The sequence below is a fragment of the Bos taurus genome, chromosome 11 (assembly GCF_002263795.3).
Source record: "Bos taurus isolate L1 Dominette 01449 registration number 42190680 breed Hereford chromosome 11, ARS-UCD2.0, whole genome shotgun sequence".
Taxonomy (NCBI): Eukaryota; Metazoa; Chordata; class Mammalia; order Artiodactyla; family Bovidae; genus Bos; species Bos taurus.
In genome coordinates, this window is record NC_037338.1 from 9659823 (window position 1) to 9672778 (window position 12956).

General features: G+C 43.2%; 1 protein-coding gene across 1 annotated transcript in view; it reads left to right on the top strand.

Annotated features, from left to right (window-relative positions):
* Positions 1-11754, top strand: part of TACR1 (tachykinin receptor 1) — a 189523-nt gene extending 177769 nt beyond the window's left edge. Inside the window, exons 4-5 of the mRNA XM_002691188.6 lie at positions 6622-6818; positions 8541-11754. Coding sequence (XP_002691234.1) covers positions 6622-6818; positions 8541-8832 — 489 coding nt within the window. The 3' untranslated portion in view covers positions 8833-11754. The remainder of the gene's footprint in view (positions 1-6621; positions 6819-8540) is intronic.
* The last annotated feature ends 1202 nt before the right edge of the window (positions 11755-12956 follow it).

Sequence of the window (12956 nt, forward strand, 5' to 3'; positions counted from 1 at the left end):
TAATCAATCTAACAAAGATTAAAGACAAAGAAAGAATATTAAAAGCAGCAAGGGAAAAGCAACAAGTAACATACAAAGGAAACTCCATACATTTAACAGTTAATCTTTCAGAAGAAACTCTGTAGGCCAGAAGGGAATGACAGGATATATTTTAAATACTGAAAGTGAAAAATCTACAACCAAAATTACTCTAAGCAAGGATCTCATTCAAAATTGATAGAGAAATCAAAAGGTTTACAGACAAGCAAAAGCTAAGAGAATTTACTACCACCAAATCAGCTTTACAACAAATGTTAAAGGGACTTATATAGTCAGGAAATACAAGAGAAGAAAAAGATCTACAAAAACAAACCGAAAGCAATTAAGAAAATGGCAATTTGTTGTTCAGTTGCTCAGCCATGTCCAACTCTGTAATCCCATGGACTACAGCACACCAGGCTTCCCTGTCCTTCATCATTTCCCAGAGCTTGCTGAAAGTTGTGTCCATTGAGTCAGTGATGCCATCCAACCATCTCACTCTCTGTTGTCTCCTTCTCCTTCTGCCTTTAATTCTTCCCAGCATCAGGGTCTTTTCCAATGAGTTGTCTCTTCACATCAGGTGGCCAACGTATTGCAGTTTCAGCTTTAGCATCAGTCCTTCCAATGAATATCCAAGATTGATCTCCTTTAGGATTGATTGATTTGATCTCCTTGCAGTCCAAGGGACTCTCAAGAGTCTTCTCCAACACCACAGTTAAAAGCATCCATTCTTCAGCACTCAGCCTTCTTTATGGTCCAACTCTCACATCCATACATGACTACTGAAAAAGTCATAGCTTTGACTTTACAGACCTGTTGGCAAAGTAACGTCTCTGCTTTTTAATATGCTGTCTAGGTTTGTCATAGCTTTTCTTCCAAAGATCAAGTGTCTTTCAATTTCATGGTTGTGATCACCATCTGCAGTGACAAAAACAAACCCCAAACAATTAATAAAATGGCAATAGGAACATATATATCAATAATTACTTTAAATGTAAATCAATTAAATGTTCCAGCCAAATGACACAGGCTGGATGAATGGATACAAAAAAGAGACCCATATATATGCTGTCTACAAGCAACCCACTTCAGACCTAAAGATACATATAGCCTGAAAGTGAGAGGATGGAAAAATATATTCCTTGCAAATGGAAATCAAAAGAAAGCTGGAGTAACAACCATCATATAAGACAAAATAGACATTAAAATAACGAATATTACAAGAGATAAGAAAGGACACTACACAAAGATTCGAATATATTCAATACACTTCCTATGAAACTACCAAGGGTATTTTTCACAGAACTACAACAAATAATTAAGCAATCTGTATGGAAACACAAAAGAGCCCAAATAGCCAAAGCAGTCTTGAGAAAGAAGAATGGAGCTGGAGGAATCAACTTTCCTAACTTCAGATTATACTACAAAGCTACAGTCCTCAAGACACTATGGTACTGGCACAAAAACAGAAATATAGACCAAAGGAACAAGACAGAGAGCCCCGAGATAAATCCATGCACCTATGGGTACCTTGTTTCTGACAAAGGAGGCAAGAATATACAATGGGGCAAAGATAACCTCTTCAATAAGTGGTGCTGTGAAAACTGGATAGCTACATGTAAAAGAATGAAATTAGAACACTTCCTAACAACATACACAAAGATAAACTCAAAATGGATTAAAGACCTAAATGTAAGACCAGAAACTATAAAACTCTTAGAGGAAAACATAGGCAGAACACTCATAGGCAAAACATAGCACAACACTCATTGACATAAATCAAAGCAAGATCCTTTATGACCCATCTCCTAGGGTAATGGAAATAAAAGAAAAAAGTGGGACCTAATTAGGCTTAAAAGCTTTTGCACAGCAAAGGAAACTATAAACAAGGTGAAAAGGCAACCCTCAGAGTGGGAGAAAATAATAGCAAGTGAAACAACTTACAATGGATTATTCTCCAAAATATACAAGCAGCTCATACAAGTCAATACCAGAAAAACAAAAAAACCCAATCAAAACAAGGGGGAAAGACCTAAACAGAAATTTCTCCAAAGAAGACATACAAATGGCTAACAAACACATGAAAAGATGCTCAACATCACACATTCTTAGGGAACTTTGTATCAAAACTACAATGAGATATCACCTCACTCCAGTCAGAATGGCCATCGTCAAAAAGTCTACAAACAATAAATGCTGGAGAAGGTGTGGAAAGAAGGGAACCCTCTTGCACTGTAGACTGATACAGCCACTATGGAAAACAGTATGGAGATTTCTTTAAAAAACTAGAAAACATAAAACATAAAACCTATGACTCAGCAATCCCACTCCTAGGCATATACCCCTGAGGAAACCAAAACCAAAAAAGATACACGAACCCCAATGCTCATTGCAGCACTATTTACAATAGCTAAAACATGGAAGCAACCTAGATGTCCATCAACAGATGAATGGATAAAGAAGTTTTATAAAGTTGTACCACAACTTCATATATATATATATATATACACACACACACACACACACACATATACAATGGAATATTACTCAGCCATAAAAAAGAACTCATTTAAGTCAGTTCTAATAGGTAGATGAAACTAGATCCTATTTATACACAGGGAACTAAGTCAGAAAGAGAAAGATAAATATTGTACACTAACACATATATATGGAATCTAAAAAGATGGTATTGATGAATTTATATGCAGGGCAGCAGTGGAGAGACAGACATAGAGAACAGACTTATGGACACAGGGTAGGGGGCACGTGGAAGGAGAGAGTGAGATGTATGGAGAGAGTAGCACGGAAATACATACGCTATGCATATGTACTCCAGGACCTCACTCAGACTTCAAGCAACTTTATTCTGCTGCTGCTGCTGCTAAGTCGCTTCAGTCGTGTCCGACTCTGTGCAACCCCATAGACGGCAGCCCACCAGGCTCCCCCATCCCTGGGATTCTCCAGGCAAGAACACTGGAGTGGCTTGCCATTTCCTTCTCCAATGCATGAAAGTGAAAAGTGAAAGTGAAGTTGCTCAGTCGTGTCCGACTCTTAGCGACCCCATGGACTGCAGCCTAACAGGCTCCTCCGTCCATGGGATTTTCCAAGCAAGACTACTGGAGTGGGGTGCCATTGCCTTCTCCGACATACGCTAACATATGCAAAATAGATAGCCAATGGGAATTTGCTGAGTGACTCAGGGAACTCAAACAGGGGCTGTGTAACAACCTAGAGGGGTGGGATGGGGAGAGAGACAGGAGGGAGGTTCAAGAGAGAGGGGACATATGGATAACTATGGCTGATTCATGCTGATATTTGGCAGAAAGCAACAATTCTGTAAAACAATTATTCTTCAATTAAAAAATAAATTTAAAAAATACCACACACACACAAAAAAAGACCTAAATGTTAGACTAGGCACTATAAAACTCCTAGAGGAAAACAGGCAGAACATTCTCTGATATAAATCACAGCAATATCTTTTTCAATCCATCTCCCAAAATAATGGAAACAAAAACAAAAATAAACAAATGGGACTAACTTAAATTCAAAAGCTTCTGCACAGCAAAGGAAACAATAAGCAAAACAAAAAGACAAACCACAGATTAGGAGAAAATATTTGCCAGTGATGTGACCAACAAGGGATTAGTCTTCAATATTTACAAACAACTCATAATGCTTAACAGCATCAAAACTAGCAACCCAATCAAAAAATGGGCAGAAGACCTGAATAGACATTTCTCCAAATAAGACACATAGATGGCCAAGAGACATATGAAAAGATGTTCAACATTGCTAAGTATTCAGTTCAGTTCAGTCGCTCAGTCGTGTCCGACTCTCTGCGACCCGGTGAATCACAGCACTCCAGGCCTCCCCGTCCATCACCAACTCTGGGAGTTCACTCAGACTCACGTCCATCGAGTCAGTGATGCCATCCAGCCATCTCATCCTCTGTCGTCCCCTTCTCCTCCTGCCCCCAATCCCTCCCAGCATCAGAGTCTTTTCCAATGAGTCAACTCTTCACATGAGGTGGCCAAAGTACTGGAGTTTCAGCTTCAGCATTATTCCCTCCAAAGAAATCCCAGGGCTGATCTCCTGTAAATCAAAACTACAATGAGATATCACTTCACACCAACTAGAACGGCTATCATCAAAAAAAAAATCCACAAACAATAAATGCTGGAGAGAGTGTGGAGAGAAAGGAACCCTCCTACAATGTTGTTTTGAATGTAAATTGGTACAGCCACTATGGAGAACAGTATGGAATTCCTTCGGTTCAGTTCAGTTCAGTTTAGTTGCTCAGTCACGTCTGACTCTTTGCGACCCCATGGACTGCAGCATGCCAGGCCTCCCTGTCCATCACCAACTCCTGGAGTTTACCCAAACTCATGTCCATTGAGTCAGTGATGCCATCCAACCATCTCACTCTCTGTCATCCCCTTCTCCTCCTGCCTTCAATCTTTCCCAGCATCAGGGTCTTTTCAAATGAGTCAGCTCTTCGCATCAGGTGGCCAAAGTCTTGGAGTTTCAGCTTCAGCATCAGTCCTTCCAATGAATATTCAATTCCTTTAGGATTGATTGGTTTGATCCCCAGCAGTCCAAGAGACTCTCAAGAGTCTTCTCCAACACCACAGTTCAAAAGCATCAATTCTTTGGTACTCAGCTTCCTTTATAGTCCAACTCTCATATCCATACACGACTACTGGAAAAACCATAGCCTTGACTAGATGGACCTTTGTTGGCAAAGTAATGTCTGTTTTTTAATATGCCATCTAGGTTGGTCATAACTTTCCTGCCAAGGAGTAAGCATCTTTTAATTTCATGGCTGCAGTCACCATCTGCAGTGATTTTGGGGCCCCCCCAAAAAATAAAGTCCGCCACTGTTTCCACTGTTTCCCCATCTCTTTGCCATGAAGTGATGGGACCAGATGCCATGATCTTCGTTTTTTGAATGTCGAGTTTTAAGCCAGCTTAAATGTGTATTTATTTCTCTGTGCCTATTTCTATATATCAGGTAAACTGATTACATGTTCTGACCTTGGAGAAGTGGCTTTATGTTGGAGCTGTCCAGCGGGACCCAGCAGCACACTCCTGTCTGGTCAGCTCTGTGCTCTAAGGGTGCCCCCTGTGTGTGCTCTGTGTGCCCTTCCACTGCGGTGGATCTGACTACTGTGGGCATGCCTGTAGGTGAGGCTCCCAGCCCAGTTCACTGCCAGACCTGCCTTGTGTGGTGGCTGTTGGCCACTAGTGCACAGGGATAGGTTCTAGGGCATGTGGCTACGGGCCAATGAGGGCTCTGGGGCTGGCATCAGCCCACTGGTGTGTGGGTAAGCCCCCAGATCTGATAGGCTAAAAGGAGAACTCCAAAATGACATTTGCCAAAACCAATGTCCTCAATGTAGAATGAACTCCCTAAAATGGCTGCGACCAGTATTTTCATCCCAGAGGTGGTCCCAATTGCCTCCTGCCTCTCCCGGAAACTCTTCAAGGTCAGCAGGTAGGTCTGACTCAGGCTCTCTTAGGAACACAATCTCTGTTTCCTACGATCTTCTCGCACTCCTGTGTATAAGCCCTGGTGGCTTTCAAAGTCAGAGAGTCTTGGGTGTTGTCTTCCCAGTCCAGGACCCACCAGGAACCCAGCGTGGGGCTCAGGCCTCTTGTTCCTCGGGGGGAACTGTGCAATTGTGATTATCCTTCCGTTTGTGGTTTACCTTCCCCAGGGTATGGATCTTCACTACATTGCATCTCTATTCCTCCTACCCATCTCATTGTGATTCCTTCTTTATATCTTTAGTTGTAGAAAATCTTTCCTGCTAGTCTTCAGCTTCTCCCATATGTAGTCGCTTTGTACCTAGTTGTAATTCTGCTGTGCCCATGTGAGGGGATGAACTCACTGCCTTCCTATTCTACTATGTCGACCACACATCTTCTAGGTCATTCTTTCTCTTAAGATGTCTTGGGAATGAAAAGGAGTGGATTATATCACCCTATATTCATAAAGCCATTTTATGAATATTCCCTTTAAACATCTGACAGTCCCTTGCTGCAGCTATCCAAATCCTACCCATTCTCTTTCCTTCCCCCAGAGTCTTCAAGTCTAGCAGCCTACTCTGACTCATAGCCCTTTTCCTTCTGCTGCTTTCTCCCCATTCCGGGATCTTTTCCTCCTGAACACCCTTTGCTCATTAACCTGGTCTCCCTTGGCTTCTCCAGCCATTTCCCAGAAGTATGATATGATATTCTTAAACATGAATGCACATGAGAATAATCAGAAGGGCTTCTCGAACACTGAATTCTGAGTTCCACATTCAAAGTTTCAGATAGACTGGAATGCAGTCTAAGGACTTTTGCATTCCTGACAACTTCTCAAGTGATATTTATGTTCCTGGTCCTGGGGCCACTCTTGGGAATCACTGATACAACCAAAGTCCTTTGGTACCAATATAAGTGGTCCTTCCTCCACCTTGAAAGGTGTTACTATATCATTAGTTACTTTATATCACATAGCATACTGTGCATAGTAAGTGGGCAGGATAAGAGAGAAAATAACCATTATAAAGGGAAGATGTGCTGCTAGTCTTACCTGTCTCACTCTCTTGCCAGGTGGTTAAGATGATGATCGTTGTTGTATGCACCTTTGCCATCTGCTGGTTGCCCTTCCACATCTTCTTCCTCTTGCCTTACATCAACCCTGATCTCTACCTGGAGAAGTTTATTCAGCAGGTTTACCTGGCCATCATGTGGCTGGCCATGAGCTCTACCATGTACAACCCCATCATCTACTGCTGTCTCAACGACAGGTAAGACCTCATCCCCCATACTCTCTCCAGGACAAGACCCTACTAATCCCTCTGTTGAATCCCTGCTGACTGAACCATGTGATGATTAGTTTTCTATAGTCTGCACCACTCACTCGTCTCTCACAGCTGGCTCTGCTCTATTAGGTTGGCTGCTTGGGGACTACAAAGACAAATGGTCTTGTCACCATGCAGGAATAGGAGCCACGAGAAGATTTTTTTTTCCTTTCCAAGGGGAGCCAGAAACACATACCCATATTTGAAATCTTCAGACTTTTAAGCACTAGTTACCCAGCATTGGAGGGTCGGGTGCAGGGCAGATAAAAACTCTCTGTGATTAATATACATAAATCAGGTTGCCAGCTGGATCAAGTTCACAAATTTGTTCAATCTGCTCTAAGGATTCCATTCACAGAGAGTTGTGCATGCAGAAAGAGACAAAGAATCAGAGAGAGAAAGAGTCAGAGAATGAATGAGTCAGAAAGTGAGAGAGAACAAGAGAGAGAGAGATTGATGCCATTTGAATGTTATCTACCACATGGCATTTTTTTCCCTTCTCTGATCTCTCATTTTCCTCTTCCCAGCCCATCTGGGCAGGGACTTCCCTGGCAGTCCAGTGGTTAAGACCTCACTTTCCAATGCAGCAGGGGTGGGGCAGGTTCAATTCCAGGTCGGGGAGCTAAGATCCTACATGCCTTGCAATCGGAAAACCAAAACAAAATCAATATTGTAACAAATTCAATAGACTTTAAAAATTGTCCACATCAAAAAAAAAATCTTAAAAAAATTTTTTAAGGTAGCTTTGTCCAGTTTCTTCCAGCACTTCTAGCAGGACAGGGTAAGCAAAAAGAAGTCAGAGCCTCAAAGGTCTGATTCTGCCTTTGTTTGGCCACAGGGGCCAGGAGAGCCTCCCCTGAAGTGGAAGCCAACTTCAGACAAGTAAGAAAAGAAAGAACCCTCAGGAATGGTGATCAGCAATAAGGAATCCACCACAGAGTGCAGAGTCTCCAAAAGGGAGAGCTGTGGGAAGCTGTGGTTGGCAGTTCAGTTATCTGGAGCACCACCACAGAAGGGAGACAGGAGAAGAAGGGGGAGAGAATAAAAGATTTGTTACATTTATAGCCAACAGTTATCAGCCGATAAGGAGCCTCCCATGAATGAGACACCCAGGGGACTTTGAAGACAGATATTCCCTGGGACTTGTCCAAATGGTCTTTGTTTAACTCACAGATGTATCTTCTAAGAGCCTCACAACCTGCCTAAACATTTCTAGGTTAAATCTCTCAGCACATCTTTTAAGTAAAAGCTGATTCTTCCTGCTCAAAACACAGGGAAACTGAGGCACACTGAAGGGACACGATTGGTAGAAAGTCAGTGGGCTACTTGAGGGAAAGGACTGGGTCTTGACACTGTACTGTACATGTGATGAACGCTCGGTGAATGTTTTTACTGATGCTGAGCTGACCCAGAGCTGGTGGAGGCAGCATATTTCACAGTACAGACTTGCATTTCACATGAACTTGGGTTCTAATCCTGGAGTTGACCTTGATGACTGACCTTTGAAACTTTGCCCTTAGCATCTCCAGTTATCAATTTATTAAAAAAAATAAGAAGACAGAGTCTCATTTGGGTATACCCTCATATTAAACAGCTTCTGCAATGGTGGGAACACCCCTGATAGCAGGCTATACTCAAGCGTTACTTGTCCATTCACTCTCTTTCCAGGTTCCGTCTGGGCTTCAAGCATGCCTTTCGGTGCTGCCCTTTCATCAGTACTGGTGACCATGAAGGGTTCGAAATGAAATCCACTAGGTACCTCCAGACCCAAGGCAGCATCTATAAAGTCAGCCGCCTGGAGACCACTGTCTCCACAGTGGTGGGGGCCCATGACGAAGACCTGGAGGAAGGCCCCAAGGCCGTGCCCTCGTCCTTGGACCAGATCTCCAATGACCCCTCTCACAGCGACTCTAAGACCACAATGGAGAGCTTCAGCTTCTACTCCAACATGCTCTCCTAGACCCCGGGGCTTTCAGCAGGCACGGCCACCTCTATCTTTGTCTTGTTTCACTTCATGCATGGATAAATCTTTAGTATAAAATCCATAAGAAACACCCTTGGGGCTTGTGAAAGTCTGAGAATAGTTTGAGTAAAACATTCCATTCTGGAGTTAAAAACCTACATTCTTCTATATCTTTGTCACACACACGCTGCGTGACCCCAAAAAATCATTGACTTCTCTGAGCCTGTACAATGAGAAGGTTAAACTTGATTTTCTCTACAATCCATTCCAAGATTCTAGAATTAATTTCAATTGCATGTGCTCATTTCAGGGTGATTCCTGCAGTGCAGAAACAAATCAAACTGATCTGAAGTAAGACCCTGTCTTACTTCAATAAAGGTGTTCTCAGTCTTGCTTAGATTATTTTCCTTTAGCTGGTGGCTCACACTGCATCAGCCTCTGCTTGATAATGTAAACAAAAGGAGAAACCAGCTAAAATCTGAATGAAAGAGTTAACCTTCTCTTCTAAGCACCAATGAAAATAAGGTATACTTCTGAAGCCCCTTTTGGCATCTCAGTAAATCAATGTATCATGGGATTGACAGTTTCAGATTCATCTGTATTATGTCCCCATTGACTCTCCTGAGCCACCAATGCAAATAGAATATGTCCACTGATACTAGTTAATGTCTGTTATGAATCAAGACTCAGGAGAACTGTGCAACACTTAATCTGATCCTCTTTCCTTATTTGTAAAACTAAGAGGCTGAATGACATCATCTAGGTGTCCCTTCAAATTTTAACATTCATCGGTTCAATGATTGTATGTGTTTTTTGTTTGTTTAACCCAAAACGGAATAATAGGAGCAGTAAGTCTAGTGACTTAATGCCCAGCTCTTTGAGATGTAGCAACTGCTAAGACCATGTATTAATATCCACATATGACATTCTCTGATTTGTCCTGGAACTGTGAGTACTTTCCTTCTCCTGAAAGATTTTTGCCTTTGACAGAGCAGAGGACTTTGTGTCAAGACTTGCATCTCTCTATCAGGCCTTAGCAGGCTAGGTCTCACAGCTAGAGAATACCACTGGGAAAGACAAACACGTGGGCTCCCTGCTCTGGCCTTTTGGTTATCTTAAGGCAGGGGCACTCATGCAGATTTTTCTTTATACTAGCATTAGGCATGTGCTCAGATGCTCAATGACTGAGGAGGCTGTGCCCTGCAACCACATTTGAGGGAAGAGGCCACCTTACATCTCTCTTTAGGCTCTGAATCTCCCCTTCCTGCCACTGGCTTTGCTGACCTCCTGCCTAAAAGAGGTAGAATGATCAATAAACCCTAAAGAAGAAGAGTCGGTCAACAAAGAGTCATGAACCAGGAGAACTTCGTGTCCTAACACAGTTTTGGGGTCACAGCAGGTGAGCATGCAATTTCTTTCTGTCTCCAGATCTGTGCTTTGACCAGATGTGGCTGAAAGCAGAGACAACATGTAACTATATAAATGCCTTCCTCATGGTTTGAAGAATGCATGCACAAGTCCTGCGTCCATCGTGTTGAAGGAGAACAGTGGTGCACATCAGGTTTACAGCCCTTACCAGCTGTGCTGGCCCTAGCCCTGCTAGGGCATTGGCAGGCCAGGAAGAAGCTGTATAGCAATAGTAGAAGCCAGAAGGACCTGACAGCCACATTCGCCAAAGCAGAACAAGGAGGATTAAACTAAGGAAACCAGCTCAGTGTAAACATGTGGATGGAATACTTAATTTAGGGGCAACAAAAGTCAGTGCCCAAAACATTTTAGTCATACTTCTAATAAAGAATCAGGCCATGTATGGATTATTCACGTCAGAGGGATGTAAAGAACTGGCATGATTATGAGAAGTACCCAAGAAGAAAATGCTAAGGAGTAGGGGGACTTTCTCTCTATGGAAGAGGTTAGAGTTGAATTTAACAAGGACTGTTGAACACTTAATCTGGACTTGGCCCTGAGCTGGGGACACACAGCTTCTTCTGTTCTTGAGAAAGCCTATCAGACAGGCCATTGCTAATTCACCAGTCTTAGTTGGTCTAGGCTGCCCAGCAGGCATGGAGGCAGTTGAGAAGCAGATTCTCCACAGGATTCTAAAGACCCACACTCAACATACATAATGGGGTCAAAGTCAAAGACCTTAAGATGGCCTTTTGCAATGGACATTCTTTGAGATAATTCCAAAGAGAGCATCAGCCAATCTAGAGGAACTGAAGGGATGTGGTTGGACAGCATCATCGCTGCACATTGTAGGAGGGGGCAGTGTCAAATATGGCAGAACGTTTCCTCTGAGAGAGAGAGCCCATCAAGCCTTCCCCTGACCCACCCTCCAACATCCACTTACCTGATAAAAGTGCTGTCTTCTCCCCTGTGAGGAACACCATGATTTGTACTGTGCATGGGTCTCACTCTTATAGAAATGTGTCACCCTGCGTTTATCTCCTAAGTGGTTTTCCTTGATATTCTGTTCAGTAGGGATAAAATAGAAGGCATCTTTGGGCCATCTTTGTTATGTTACTTCCAAAATGTGGGATCCAATTGCTGTCCTTGAGCTATATATACTGTGCCAATTCCTCCTTGTTCTTTCACAGACAGAAATTAATGTATATCATAGACACACAGTAGAACCATAGCAACTGAGGGATGGGGAGGAAGACTAAATGGGAAGAACTAAAAGACAAGAGTTCTTATCTTCCTCACCTCCCACTAAAGCACTGGGACATAGTGGAATTTCCTTTTTCTCAGAAAGACTAGGTGGAACCCTGGGAAAAGGGGACTTGGGAGCTAAACTTATTGACCTGGCTTTCAGGAAGAACCATGTAAGCAAAGACAGGTAGTTCTTAAGGTTTCTATACTATCCAACCTGGGATCCTGGAAAAATCTCCATACAGAAATAAAGTATGTTTTTGACTACTTCTTGCCTCTGTCTCATCTCTAGGGAAACTAAGCACCGTATAAGATACTGAATGGGGTGGTCCTACGAACCCTAACAAATGGCATAGACAAAAGAATGGAGCCCAACGTCCAGCAAACTCCTACCTTTGTGACAAAATGGGTTGGCAAGATGTGGGAACGATTTCTGGGTGGGGATCTGGGAAGGTAGTATGGGATTGTGTGAAGTGACCAACAGAGTCGCCTATGAGTAGAATTGTGTCAGTTCAGGTCCTCCCAGAAGCAGACACCAGGACAGAGTTGGAAGTGCAAGAGACTTGTTAGGGAACACTTGGGAAAGATAAGGGGTGAGGAGGACAGGTTGGAGGGGCCTTGAGACTGTGGAAATCTGATGCCTGGGAAAAAGATGGAGGGAGATTGAGCAGGAGGAGCTTCCATATGAGGTACAGCCCTGGGAAAGTCTCAGCTGGCCCACCAGCTTGCATGCAAAGGGTGCCCCACACTAGCAGAAATGGCCAGGCCTCGAACCCCCAACAGACTCTCACTGACTGGGAGCTATCTGGGGAGAGAGTAGTCTGGGCTTGAACACTATGGCGGGTCCTGAAGGTACTGCAGCTAGAGGCAGGCAGCTGACTACACTCCCATGGCCAGCTCTCTCCTGAAGAGAGATCTGTGCCATCACTCCCACAGCCACCACCAGAGCTTTGGTCCAGCCCTCTGTGTTTGAAAACATGTCAGGAAGCCCTTGGCAGTATTAGAAACATCAGTGGTTAATCTCTGTGAGCCCTGGCAACCTGGAAGAGAGCCCAGGAAGCAGGGGCCACCCTGTACTGCCTCATCCCTCAGGCATGCCCCCTCAAAAGAGTGATGAGCAGCTGGTGGAAGACTTGCAGTGACAGAGACTGTAAGGCTTTACAAGAGTGAATTTTGAAGAAAATCTAGACACTTATGCAACATGGGGAGTATCAGAAACAAATAAATAATAAGGATGTTCATGTTAAAACTAAGATGACTTAAATTGAGGTGCCTGGATAAGCTTCAAGGAATCCACAAATTCCCTTCAAGTTCCCCACAAATCATATGTAAAACATTGTGTGTGTGTGTGTGTGTGTGTATAATAAAGGGTGCAAAACCTGAATCATCTCAGAAGAAATCATTCTCCCTCTTCTCTCCAGAGAAAGAGAGAAAATAAACTGTTTACAAGAGAGGGAACAGGAGCCCCG